Source organism: Gymnogyps californianus, chromosome 11, assembly GCF_018139145.2.
Source record: "Gymnogyps californianus isolate 813 chromosome 11, ASM1813914v2, whole genome shotgun sequence".
Classification (NCBI taxonomy): Eukaryota; Metazoa; Chordata; class Aves; order Accipitriformes; family Cathartidae; genus Gymnogyps; species Gymnogyps californianus.
In genome coordinates, this window is record NC_059481.1 from 2,313,868 (window position 1) to 2,327,968 (window position 14,101).

Genomic DNA, 14,101 nt, shown 5'->3' on the forward strand with positions numbered 1-14,101 from the left:
GGAAGGGTGGAAGGACCCTCTCTAGGTGTGTGGAGCTGCCAGAGCAAGGACGTTTCCTCGTGACTAGCTCAGCAGGCAGCCCCGAGAGGAGGCAACGGCCATGAGTCAACCTTTCTGCCTCCTCCTTCTTCCTCCTGCCACACACCAGCAGCAACGTGCCTAGACTTTCCCCGTGGGCCTTGACCTTGTGGTACAGGATGCCCTCCAGCAGCTTCCTGGGGCAGGGGGGAGCCTCTGGCTCTACGTGCCCCCAACCCTTTTTACCCCAACCCTCCTTCTCCACCCAGACCATCCATATGTCTTCTGGGATCTTTGCAGAGAGGGTTAAAATACTCCAAGTTGTCAGCATGTGTTGGAAATGGTTTCATCTTGCTCCATCTTAAACTTGCCTCCTCCTTTGATCCCCAGGAGGTGTGACTGCCATTCCCATGTCCACCTCATTGCGGCAGGAGCCGCTTTCCTTCCGTGCAGGCTGAAGCACTGTAGTCCTTGCTGGAGACGTAGCTCCTCAATGACAGCCATCCACCGCAGGCATCTCCTAGACGATGCTCCTTGTCATCGCAACCGGAGACCCGGAGCACTGGGGCGGGTTGTGCATCCAGCTTCACCCTCTTGGTGAGGTGGACCTCCATGTGCCATCTTGTCCTTCTCTACCGGATCCTCGGACCTACCTGCTCCTGCTGGTGGGGAATAAGTGAGTCCCGAGCACCGAAGCAGGGAGAGGATGAGATGAGGAGCGAGAACGTGCTGTTTTGCCAAGCTGGGGAGCATTAAATGATAAAGGAGACATGTTTGTGTAGTGGCTGCACATGGGCTTGCTCCCTTCAGCAGTTTCCCATTAATAAGTCTTTGTGAATGTTCCCGGGCATGCAAACTTTAAATAGGCAGCTTGTCAGCTAGGAACGGAGCCTTTCATAGATCTCTCTGATGGAACAGTTTTTAAGAACAAAACTGGCAACAGGGAGGGAGATTTTGCAGCCCTCCATCCATAAAAGATGAATGGGTTGCTGGAAGATGCTGTCAGAGAAGCTAACCAGCTATTTGGATGATGGTGGGATTGCTGCGCAAAGGGGCTCCTCTGTTGCAATACCCTTTTCTGCCTCACAAAGTATCCCTGCCTTCAATTTCTTTTAAGACCATCTTGCTTAGCGAGATCTTGGCTGTGCCAAAGAAGAGCTCGCCTCCTTTCCCTGCTCGTTTCTGGGGGTCCAACTTTGACCCACTCAAGGGGGAGACAAGAGCTCCTTGGAAATACCTTATAAATTCTTATTTATGTTCCTCCCCCCCTTAATATTTCGTGGTCTCTGGGAACCAGAAGACAGGAGAGCGCAACAGCTGAGCTGAACTTGCCAGGCAGAGTGGTCAAGAGTTGCCCTGTGATTGCAGACACACAATTTCAGGACATCAGGCTTCTAGATCATGGGTCTGAATGCTGCCTGAAAGTAGTTTTGGGTGGATGCGAGATGGTTAAAGGTGGAAATAATCACATTTTCACTTTTAGAGGTTTCAGCCAGACGTAGCATGGTGCCTGCACCTTTCTCATGTGTGTCTTGTGGCTCCTAGCAGCTGTGCTGAGAATCGGAGCTCCCTGGGTGACAATTTAGAGGGATGTCGAGGGAGATCAGAGGGGTGGAACGGTTTGTGTAGGAGGAAAGCTTAAATAACCCGGCTCTCATCAGCATAGGGAAGGGATGACAGATGGGGTTGGTGACAGAGGTCTATAAAAACCCGAGCGGCAGGGAAGGGCGAGCAGGGAACGATTATTCTTCTTCACAAGGTGAGAACCAGAAGACTTCAGATGAAAGAAGTTTTGAAACAAAGACAAGGACTTGTTTGCACAACCCATCATTCAGCTCCATTGCGTCAGCACGGAGGTGCAGCATCCCAGGCAGGACCTGGTGGTGATGGGTCTGACTGTTTTGAAATGGTGTGGATAGATTCCCTCTCATCTTGAAGCTGGAGTTTTAGAATTTCTCTCCATCTTTTTGAACAAATCACGGTGGGGTTTGCTTCTTATATCTACACTCAGTTTTTGCTTTATCTCCGAGGTGAGTTAAGTTTTTCATGGCATACAGCTCATGAGGGATGACCTCCTCTTCTGGCTCTAGGCAGACCTTGCTCAGAGAGCTTGGAAAGGAGCTGAATTGCAACGCTGAGACCCCAACTGTGGTACCCTGTCCTCTGAGTAAAGCAATGGTTCAGAGAGGGAGGTTAGACCACCAGGGCAGGCTGGAGGGAGGTAGAAGTCATGTACCATAATGCTAAATGCTCATCTCCATGCCGTGCCAGGAGATGACATGAGTGTGGAGATGAAGTCCATCCTGGGGGTTCCCCTGGACGATGGAGGATGTGTTTGGGGGTACTGGCTGCTCTCAGTTTGTGGCACTATCTGCCTTCCCGCAGTCCTGTGCTAGGCAAGGCTTTCTCATTGCTTTCAGAACCCTGGGGAATTGAGGCGCATCCTTGTGCTAAATAGAAAACTCTGCCTCAGCCTCCAACCCGGGCCTCTGTAGCCAGTCTCCTCCCAGGGGTGTCATCACCACTTGACCCCTATGAGTTCCCATCTCCCTGCCTCCACTTTAAAGAGCATTTTCTCAGTCTGTATGAGACTGAATTAATTTCTGGTCCTGCCTCCCAAGGTCAGGACCTGTCTGGAAAAGGCTCTAGTTCACCTCTCCGTGTAGTCTTGAGATGCCCAGACGCACTAGATATTGGGGGATGGTATGGCAATCTCCAGAGCTTTTCCTTTCTATGTTAAATAACTGGAAAAGAGCATTATTTTTTTCATTAAAAATTCATTTGGAAGTGGTGAGGTTTCTGAGGATGTAATTAGCTGGGTTCTCCTCCTCCATCAGCTCTCTCCAAAGCTTCTTGGGATCACACTTTTCTCTTTTCCTCCTCATTTCACTCTTTCTTAGCCCTTTTGCAACTTGCTTACGTTTCCCTCGACACCAAGTAGGACAGATCCTTACCAGTCTCAGACAGAAGCGAAGACAGTAGTTAATACAGGAGATGAAATCTGGCCCAGTTACTCCTCAACAAGACAGCTCTGGAAGAGCATTTCTTTGCATCCAGACCTCTCTTCTTTCATGTGCTGCATCATCTAGCACCGTTTCAGCTCTCTGAGCACAAACCCTGCGCTCTGGGTGGCTTTTCTCTAAAAGTATCGGGGCTAGTGGGGCAACTCTCCTGGTCCTAGACGGGAGGATGCAGGAGGGAGATGGGGATTGTGGGCAAACCTTCCCTTGAGCGTTACTTGCCTGAGCATCTCTCGCGTGCCATCCTGGGTGTTAGCAGCTGTGTATCGCAGATGACCGGTGGTTCGTTTGCAATAATGAGGGCTGATTGATCGATTTACAGTTGCCTGCAGCCGAACCAGCCAGGCTTTGCAGGCTCCCACCACATACCCAGGCTCTGCACTGGGGGAGTGAGACAGACTCTTCCTAACTACGTCTATGCCTTTTTGGTTGTTTTTCTTTTGTCTTCCCACCCCCCCCTCACCCCAGTTCCTGTTCTTCTCCCTGTTTTTTCATTCGACCACCCCAGCCATCATCTGGATGTCTGACCCACCACTTCAGCAGGTATGAGGCCAAGGCACAGACTTTATTTCCAGAAGCAGGCTCTCCGCATGGGGCAGCTCATGCTCAGCAGGCATCTGCAAAGTCCTTGGGGTGGCTTCCTCTCCTTCATAGTGTCTGTAAGTCCTGCCTTCACTCTTAGCTTCCCCTTCAGCAGTCCTTTCCAGATTCCTGCCTTGGAATACCCTTCTCTTGGAAAGCCCTTTCTCCTTATCCTCGGATTCCCTGGGTCCCAGCAGCTTGGCAGCCAGATCCTGGCAAGGCTTTGTTAGCCCTGTCCCGTCACTAACATGGCTTCTTGCTTTTCAGGCAGGAGCTGGTTCGCATCCCACTGCCCTGGCCCCACGGATCAGTGCATTTCTGCAACCAAAAGGGCTGTGAGTGGGTGGGCGAAAGGAGAATTGGGGGGTCTCGAACTCCTGTTGCATACTTTCGCTGAGAAAAATGAGATGTGGCATCGCTCCCTTTGATTCAAGGACAAGAAAAGGCTGATCTGCTCCTGCCTCCCAGCAGTCGGAGGACAGCAAGCATCTCTGCTCATGCCCTGTTTTCCTTCTCTGTAAAACGCAGGGAAGAGGATGCCTGGCTGCTTGGAAATGCTCTGTAGCTGGCAGGTGGATCTTCCCGAAGCTTTGCTCTGCCAAATGATCAGCCGCTGAGGAGTTAAAGTACTATTTAAATGAGTCTTCAATTAGGCCCCTAATGATGGGGTATGGCACCTCCAAGACCCTTTGTCAGGCTAATTTCCCCACATAGATTCATCTTCCCCTTACACCCCAAAGGTTGGTTGTGTGCTGAGGGACCCTCCCCCTGCCCCCCCAGCTCTGAAATTACGATTGAGATTGATTAAGATTTATTCTTTTTAATTAAGATTGAGAGGCTGGAACCCCAGGGTGCACCAGCCTCAGGAAGAAGGACAATTATGCAGCAATTACACAGCCTTGTAATCACATTATACATGGGATGTAGACTGAGATCTACCAAAGCCATTGTAAATGGGTCATCAGCAAACCCAAGAGATGCTAAACGACTTGGGCACCTTTAGCTCCTTGCCGAGAGGCTCGGATTTGGGTTGGAGAGGAGATGCTGGCTGAGAATGCCACGTGACCTCATATCTCAGTGAACTCCTGTCCCTGTGACCTCACAGCATCCATCAGTGCATCTCTGCCTTGCAGGCATGCGATCTTCTCCTCTTATGAGCGGGTGATGCATCAGCATCACTGCAGAGCTGGGAGATGGCGAGTGCCTCCTCCCAAACCAACATCTCTGAGCTCAGACCCTCTTTCTTCTCCCTGCTGGTACCTGGGGCTCCCCGGGTCTGGGCAGCCCTCCTGGTTCCTGTCTTTTACTCCACTTGGAGAGGAGTAAAAACTGGGCAAGCCTACACCATACCTCTTCATAACACTCCCCCAGATGCTATTTCCAGCCCAGGGGATTTCCTTGGGAGATGAAAGCCCAACTGTACGTACACAAGGTGACTGAAAGGAACCATAAAGGCGTTTTGGAGACAGGATCTGAAAGGTCAGGCGTCTCTGACTTGTGCCTTGATAAGAACTGGCCAAGCTGGCATCGCTCAGGACCTTGGGCCTGTTCCAGTTTAGGTCTCCTGGTTTGGGAATACACCTTGACCTGGCTCACCCAGAGCCAGCCCGGGTTTTCTGCACCATGTCCCTCCGGTCCCATAGCCCCAAGGTGGCAGAACTGCCACGCAGGTGCCAGCGATGGGGACACGGTCTGTTTGGTCCCAGGGTGGCCGAACTTCTGCTGAAGCCCACCCTTTTGTAAGGAGGAAGCAGAAGCACAAGAAGCACAAATTCACTCTGGTTTCCCTTCGGTTTGGTGCTGGGTTTAAAAAGAAGTGAATTTCCCTGCTCCCCCTCCCTTCAAAGAGCCGGGCAGCAGCGTCGGTGGTGTTCCCGCACCCCACTGCCTGCACAGCCCTTCCTCCAGGACCTGCCTTGGACCCCAAGAGCTGCGTTATTAAGCGTTTCTTCTGCTGGATGCAGAAATTTCAGATTCCGATACCGTTTCCTCTCCTGGTTTTCATCCCCTTAATTCCTCCTCTCTCTTCGTTTCTAATTAGCAATGCTAACCCACACTGCACTTGCCTTTTATCCTCCGCTAAAAGCGGGCTTGAACTGGAATTAAATGGAGCGATGTAGGCTCGGGGCTGCGTTTTCCCACTGAGGGAGTCAGGGTACGCGGTCAATAGGAGCTGTGCCGGAGCCAAGCAGGTTGCTGATGTGGTTTATGAGCTTTAGGATGGTGCTAACCCAGGGGAGCTTTTGCTACCCTTGCCTGGCTGGCCCCACTCTCCTCTTGCTTGGAGAGAGCCAAGAAGATGCTCATCAACATGCTGAGCAGGCTCAGCGGCGGAGAGGGTGGCTCCAGGGGGTCTCCAGCCTTGCCGGGAGGTCCACCTGGGTGGCATCTGAAGGGGAAACCACCCCCCGAAAGTTTCCTTTTTCCTCCCCGTTTTTCTAGGGAAATAGATAAGTCCTTGAGGAACCAGCGTCCCTTTGCCTAGCGATGCTCTGTGCTTATCCTCATCTGGCATTTCTCGTTCGCTGGCTTCTTTTTATTCTTTTCTCGCAGTTTACAAATGTCAGCTTTGCCCAGTGAGGGAGAATTGATTCTTACAGTGAAACACCTTTTTTTTTTTTTTTTTTTTAATTCCCTCCTTTTTTTAAGCCTCTAAAAACAGCTTTTTCATTCCCCTGAAAGCAGCCGGGGAGCTCCGAGACAAACCCAGACACCTTGTCACACTTGCAGAGAGCTGCGAAAACAGTCTGCTTCCCCCTTGCCGGGATGGTAGTGAGAAATTTTCCTGTCTGGGCTTAAAGGCAGTGTCTGGAAAGCATCTGTGGAGGTCAGGGCTGGCTTGCTGGTGGCATGGAGGTTGGAGACAGTGCTTTTTGGCCGGGTGATTTCTTAGGCCCTGTCCAGCTGGTGTACGGAGCTACAGCTCCGGGACCCAGGGGATGGGGAGGTGGGGGAAAGGCCGCTCCTGCCTCCTTGGAAATGGAGTTGTGTTGTCCAAGAGGGGCCACGACGTGGGGTTGGTCTTGCAAAAGTGCCGAGCATCCCCCCCCCCCCCCGTGCAATGGGGTGCAGCCGCCGTCCGTGCCCCTGCAGCATGCCGTGAGCTCCCTCCCTTCTCCTGACACCGGGGAGCCCCAGTGCGTCTGGGAACGGGCAAATCTGGGCTGAAAACTCTTCTGCTGAGCTGTGTGGGTTTAAATGAACTTGTAAACGGGCTGCTTTAGCAGGAAACCCTGAAACTGCTTGTCCAAGTAGCATGGCTTGGGACATTGCCACCTTCACGAGGCTCTGTCGGGCCACAAGAGCAGATGATGGCCCCAAAGCCACTCCTGGGGACACGGATGGGGTGCCCGAGGTGCCACGTTGTCATCCCCAGGGCCTGGCATCCCTCCTGCAGCCAGAGGCAAGGAAATATCTCATGGGGCAGTTCCCGAGATGAGATGCTTGTGGTCAACAGCACTTGGAGATACATCTGTCTGCCAGCCCGTCCCCCCATCCTGCACACCCTTCCGGGTCTGAAATGGGGAAAAAACCAATAAGAAATCCCACTTTGGTCCTGTATTGGGTTTGCGTGGCAAGGTTTTGGTAGCGGGGGGGGCTACAGGGGTGGCTTCTGTGAGAAGCTGCTAGAAGCGTCCCCTATGTCCGATAAAGTTAATGCCAGCCGGTTCCAAGATGGACCTGCGCTGGCCAAGGCCGAGCCCATCAGCAACAGCAGTAGCGCCTCTGGGATAACATATTTAAGAAAGGGAAAAGAAGTTACAGGGGAGTTGCAGCCAGAGAGAGGGAGTGAGAAGATGTGAGAGGAACAACTCCGCGGACACCAAGGTCAGGGAAGAAGGAGGGGGAGGAGGTGCTCCAGGCCCCGGGGCAGAGATTCCCCTGCAGCCCGTGGGGAAGACCATGGTGAGGCACGATGTCCCCCAGCAGCCCATGGAGGTCCACGGTGGAGCAGATATCCGCCTGCAGCCCATGGAGGACCCCACGCCGGAGCAGGGGGATGCCCGAAGGATGCTGTGACCCCGTGGGAAGCCCGCGCTGGAGCAGGCTCCTGGCAGGAGCTGTGGCCCCGTGGAGAGAGGAGCCCAGGCTGGAGCAGGTTTGCTGGCAGGACTTGTGACCCCGCGGGGACCCACGCTGGAGCAGTCTGTTCCTGAAGGACTGCGCCCTGTGGATGGGACCCACACTGGAGCAGTTCGTGAAGAACTGCAGCCCATGGGAAGGACTCACGTTGGAGAAGTTCATTAAGGACTGTCTCCTGTGGGAGGGACCCCACGCTGGAGCAGGGGAAGAGTGTGAGTCCTCCTCCCCCTGAGGAGGAAGGAGCGGCAGAAACAACGTGTGATGAACTGACCCAAACCCCCATTCCCCGTCCCCTTGTGCCGCTTGGCGGGGAGGAGGTAGAGAAAATCGGGAGTAAAGTTAAGCCTGGGAAGAAGGGAGGGGTGGGGGGAAGGTGTTTTAAGATTTGGTTTTATTTCTCATTATCCTGCTCTGATTCAACTAGTAATAAATTAAACTAATTTTTCCCCAAGTCGAGTCTGTTTTGCCCGTGACGGTAATTGGTGAGTGATCTCCCTGTCCTTATCTCGACCCACGAGCCTTTCGTTTTATTTTCTCTCACCCTGTCCAGTTGAGGAGGGGGAGTGATAGAGCGGCTTTGGTGGGCACCTGGCATCCAGCCAGGGTCATCCCACCACAGGTCCACACCCTGGGGTAGTTTTTCAGCCGTGCCCCTCCTCGCAGGCAGAATTAGGAGGGGCTGTGCAGGATGTGCAAGATGTAGAAGATCTAGCTGTTGCTGGAGACACAGCACAGGGGTTGCTCCTGCATCTGCAGCTTCATCGATAAGTGCCGATGGCAGCGGGGAGGGGATCGTGGGGTCCCTGGCAGGGTTACAGTGACTTGAGTTTCAGTGTCCAGCTGTCTGCAGGATAACTAACCCTGTAGATGTGTACGGAGCTAGCTGCAAGCCTGATCAGCCCCCTAATCTGGCTGGCAACTAGTCCTTGCAGGAGGGATGGGGTCAATGCCACCAAAGACCATATGAAGGTCCCTCATCACCTTAAGCTGCTTTTGAAATTGTGTGCTGGGACTGGGGAGAGAGGCTGCAACGAAATCCTCCCTCCTCTCCATCATCTGCAGCAGGACCGGAGCTATCAATGCTGGATTTTTACCCAGTTGAGATACCGGGATGGGTGTCTTCACCCCACGGCGGAGGCAGGGTGAGGGATGGCAACCTGCCAGCAGTCACCCGTGCTACCCCCTGGCTGGCCTAGCCCCAGCACGTGTCATTATATTTCTGAACACCTTAAAATCCCCACAGCTGCTCCGGTTTATGGCATTTTTCTACCTCTTTTCTCACCGTGAGCTGCAGCGTTTGACTGCTAGATCTGGCACCTGCTACAGCATCGCCTGGAGCCATCGGCTTTGCAGCGATGGGTCAAGTGACCCAGAGAGAGGGAATTTTATATAGAAAGACAGGAGGTAGAGATGTCATTAGAGAGAATCTGGGAGCCGGGAGAGAACCTCCGGGCCCGTTTTTTTTTGTGGATGAAAGGAGCTTACTTCAGTGAAGGGCGTTATTATATTCAGATTCCCATTTAGGCTTCTCCAAGTTGTACAACAAAAGGAATATTAAATGATCTTGCAAAATTTATGTTACAAATCAATGTAACCTGCATAAATCAACCCAGCCAAAGCAAGAAGGTAAGGTTGGGGGATTTTTTTCAAGCGCCTTGCTGTGACAAAGTCACTGCTTTGGAAATGAAAGATGCTGCATCTAGCTGGAGAAGACCTTAGAAAAATGTCATGCCTTCAGCCAGATACATCTCCTTGCTCCCTTTTTTTTCCACGACTGGGTGAAGAAGAAATCACTCTCCAACTTTCTGCATGAAGTGAACTGCTTAGAGAGCTGGTGGGGGTTACATACATTGCTCAGAGCTAAAACTTCTTGTAGATGTAGGCAAGCATGCAGGCGAAACGTGAAGCAGCAGGGATGGTGGGACTCTTGGACCAGGAGGAAATCTGCGGTCAAAATCATGGTAGGAGAGCTGCCTTGGAGCCCCCTTGAGTCCTCCAGGTAAGGAAATCAGCTTTGCCCTGTCTCAAGCTGGTTTTGCCCATGAAGTTTTTGCCCAAAGGATTTATGTGTGCAGGATGTGATGGTGTGAAGCAGCCTGGTATGAACACCCTGCTCCACATGTCCAGCGTGGGTGGATGTCTCTCCCTCCAGGCTTGGACCTGCAGAGACTGCACACGAGATGAGGCTGAAGCGTGGTGGACAAGAAGCAGCTGGAGGAGATCCTTCTGCTGAGCTACGTGTGCAATGCAGAGGCTGGAGAGCGGGCAAGGGGGCAGCAGGTCCCGCGTGGCCCCAAGGAGCTTTTCCAGGGAGGACCTTTCCCATTGGCATCCGGCAGTGCCAATTTCATCTCTGCCCTCTGGTATAACAAGCATGTCTGGATGACCTCTCTCTTGGCAGAGTACCAGCAAGGCTTTTGTGAGATGCTCCTGCTCTTCCATCTCCTGGTCGATGTCAATGAGGTCTATTGGGTCTTGCGGTTCTTCCTCCAGAAAACAGTAAGTTTCTGGGTGCTTCTTCCTTGGATCAAACAGTCCAGGTGGTGAAAGTCCATAACTGCTCCTGGCCTGATGTCCTCCCACCCTGGGGGAAACAGCCACCTACAGCCTTCAGCTCCCCTCTGCCCCTCACCGGGCACGATCCCTCCTCCCGGCCACCTCTCCATGAGCATCAGTTTGAGGTGGCCTTCATCCAGCTTGCCCAGGCAGTGCTGATCCCTGCAGAGGACGGACTTGTAGTAAAGGGGTCAAATACTCTATTATCGGGGCTTTGGGCTTTGTGGCTATGGACAAGCTGGGCCATGGGAGCTTTCCCTGCCCTGTGTTCCTGTTTTCCGTGTCCCCCAGGAGCACAGCTGCGTGATGAACATAGGCATGGGGAAGAGCTTCATCATGCTGAAGACCTCAGGTGTATTTATGGATCCCACCTTTGCAAAACATCTGGGTGAGTCTCAAGCCTCCTCAGCACCTCCACAGATCCAGCAGAAAACGCCCCCATAGATCCAGCAGCAGCATTTAGAGAGGATGCCAGCAAAGGAGAGCAAATATTTGCACAGCGATTGGCATCACCTAAACCTGCTAAATATGCTGAGGACATGGGTCAGGACCACTGAGCAGGGGTTACGCGTCTTGGCTCTCCTGAGATGGCTTCGTGGCAAGACTCTGGAAGACCTTTGCACTTGCTCTTCTGAATTTATCTCCTTTACTCTGTGAGTTGCATGAGGAAGAAGCTGAAGCTGCAGCCAGTGAGCTTTCTCAAGCTGTCCTTCCACGGGCCAGCCCTTCTCATGTCCAGCTGATGCTGCTTGGGCAGAAAATGTTTCTTCTCCTCCAGGTTTAACAGCCTGATTTTCTCTGGCCGGGTTGGCTTTTACCTCTCATCCCAATGGCTCACAACTGCTCCTGTTTGCCCTTAGAATACAGCATCATCTCTGCCCTGGGGTTTGCTTTTCTCATCTGTCAGAAGGAAAAAGCCTGCAAGTTATTCATTTGCTGGTCCCCTGCTTTTGCTTCTCCTTCCAGTGAACGTTCAAGTCCTTTGACGATGTCTGGAGGCTGTGAGAGGTGAGTGTGTGTTAAGATCCCATCCTTGGTTGCCCCTACCTGTCCTGCATCTGCCCAGGTACCCCGAGCATCCCCCCCCCCCCCCGTCCTGCATCCTGCCCAGGTACCCGAGCATCCCGCATCCATCTCCCAGGCACCCCGAGCATCCTGCATCCCTCCAGCCAGCCTCATCCATCCACAGCTCCTGGTCCACGGGAAGGAGAGAGGTCTCTCTCCTTGCAGCTCATCCCTCAGCCCTGCTCCCTGGTAGCTTTGGTTATCTCAATTAATATTTGCACAGACTCTTTCTCCGCGCTCGCCTGTCTCGACGAAGCCCATGCAGGAAGTATTTGTTCTCATTATCCTCTGGCTGATCACCTCTTCAGAGGCATCCATGGCTCAGGAGGTGCCGGAACCGTAAATTGCTTTTTTTTGAAGGAAAACATCAAAAACAAAATGTGGGACCCCCAAATCTACAAGTGTGCCTGGGTGTGTCTGTCCCTCCGACTGCTGGGGTCTGTCCCAGGTCTGCAAGACCCTCACCCATAACCCGGGGGATGGATTTGGGGTCTTCTGAGAAGGAACATCAAGGAATTTGGGTTGCTGCTTTCTTTATTCTGTAGCTTATCAGGGAGTTCAACTCATTTGTATTTGAGGCTCTGGTTATCCGGGTTTGGAGATTTGGCCTGCAGGCTTCCCCTGATGTTAACTCCCTCCATGCTCCTCTCCCATCTGCCCCCCCCAGGTTTTCCTGACGGGGAAGTCCTGCCGAAATTCCCAAGTGCTTGTGGCCTTGGCGGTGCGGGAGCAGGTCCTGCGGGAGAACAGGAGCAGGAACGACATCCTGATGGTGAGTGGCAGGAGTGGGGAAAGGAAAAAAAAAGGAAAAAAAGGAAAAAAAGAGGGGGGGAAAGGAAAAAAATAAAGGAAAAACAGGGAAAAAAGGGGAAAAAAGGAAAAAAGGGTGAAAAAAGGGAAAAGCCCCCCTCCTTCGCCTTGCAAAGTCCCAGACAGGCTGATCTTCCCCGGCACCGGACAAGTTCACGACAAAATAAACAAGCATGAGGAAGAAGATTGCTCCTGAAACAGAGCACGGTGATGCGCTGAACTGTGGCTGCTGCTTCAGAGGTGGAGATGCCCGTCTCAGAGAGGAGCTCTACGTGCTGCCCGTGTCTCAACCCCCTGGCTTGTCCCCACTTGGGTACCCCATCCGACGTGACGCTGGGCAGCATCTCCCAGAGCCCTCCTGCTTTTTCTGTCTTCTCGTCGTCAGGCAGGTCATGCCAGCACCAAGGATGTGGGGAACAGATAAATAGATCCCAAACTGCTAAGAATTATCACCCTTTTTTTTTTTTTTTTTTTTTTACAGATGGGGAAACTGAGGCAAGCAGCCACCATGTGCCTTGCTGTGGTGCAAGGAAGGGTTGGACTTTGTCATCTCCCCAGAAAGGCGAAAGCTACCGAAGGGCCATAAATCTCCGTGAGGGTTAAAGAAGGAGAAGCAAGAGACTCCAGCTAGCGTGAGGAATTCATTCATCCTCAGCCAGGCTGGCAGGTGGAGCAGAAAATCTGCCGATATATTCATGGTCCTAATAAGTTTGGGAGCGTCCAGTGGCTGGTCATACGGAGCCGCCGCCGCTGAACGGCTTTTATCACTCCAGACGCTTCTGCTGACATGGAGCGATTTGTTTTGCAAGGGATGCTCCCTGGGCAGGGATCAGAGGAAGGCTGAGCTAATGCTGCCTGACATACTTCGTTTAGGAGATAAGACGAGGTGGGCAGGAGGAGAGGAAAGCTGGGAAAGCCTCCGGGAAGGAAAGCCTTCCTGTGCTGGGAAGGGGAGCGCAAGGGCGTTGGAATGCTGGTGGTACCCAAAGCCCAGCATCCTGGTCCAGGGCCGACAGGAATGCTAAAAGCAGTGGTTCCCAGGCTCCGGCAAGGAAGAGCTGGCAGAGTTGAGGGTGTTTCATTATTGTTTTGTTGGCCTAGGGCATCTTACAAGACAGAGCATGATGATGAAGCATAGACGTCCTTCTCCATCTTCATGAGACATCGAAGCATGTTTATCCCTATGTATTTTAAGCCAAACATTGTTCTCTAGCTAAAACAGGAGAGATTTTTAATGCTTCGTATTTTAGATGGACGGGGCATTCGTTAGGGTCTTGCAGAGGAATTCATTGCTTGCAGTGAGGGTGAGAGGAGATGGGGAAGGCCGAGCAATGCAGTCACGTCAGTGCTGGCTTAGCTTGCGATGGCACTCCTGCAAAATGAGGGACAAAAGGCGATCCCTGCAATAATTCACAGCAAATCGACGTGTATTTACTCAAATCATTTCACCCTGTAGCTAAAATCTGGGAAGATCTCAGCCTTGTTTTCCTAAATGTAATTGCGGAGGAGGAGGGCTGGCCATGCCTGCCTGAGCATCCCCATCCTGCTCCTAGTCTCAGCTTGGAGGGTGGTTTGGGTACCTGGGAGCCCGTGGGGTCCCTGACTCCTTTTGCCAGCTCATAACCTGGCAAAACCCCTTCTCCTTGGCAAGCAGCCGCCTTTTTGGTGGCTTTTCAGTAGCGGAAAGGGGAGGATTCATCCTGCTTCACTTGCCGTAAGGTACCCAGAGGTACCTGCTACCTCCTCGTGACGATGCCATGGGCGCCAGCTCCCGATTTATCCCAAACCGACCGAGGGATTGTTCCGCAATGAATTTGTTAGGATTAATTACACCGCATCCCTGCTGAGATTTTTAACAAGATTATGCTTCCCGAGCCTCGTTGCTTCGCTTTCTCCTCCTCCTCTTTCCTTCCCGTTTCAAAGCACATTGTGTGCAGCAGGATTTGTTTTGGGGGTTGTTTCCCCCC

At 52.5% G+C, this 14,101-nt stretch overlaps 1 protein-coding gene across 1 annotated transcript; it reads left to right on the forward strand.

Annotated features, from left to right (window-relative positions):
• The first annotated feature begins 545 nt into the window (after positions 1-545).
• On the forward strand, positions 546-12,558 carry TBC1D21 (TBC1 domain family member 21). The gene is given in 7 exon segments (XM_050903484.1): positions 546-694; positions 9,896-9,955; positions 10,100-10,202; positions 10,551-10,647; positions 11,167-11,267; positions 11,992-12,096; positions 12,520-12,558. Coding segments are annotated over 7 exon segments (654 nt in total).
• The last annotated feature ends 1,543 nt before the right edge of the window (positions 12,559-14,101 follow it).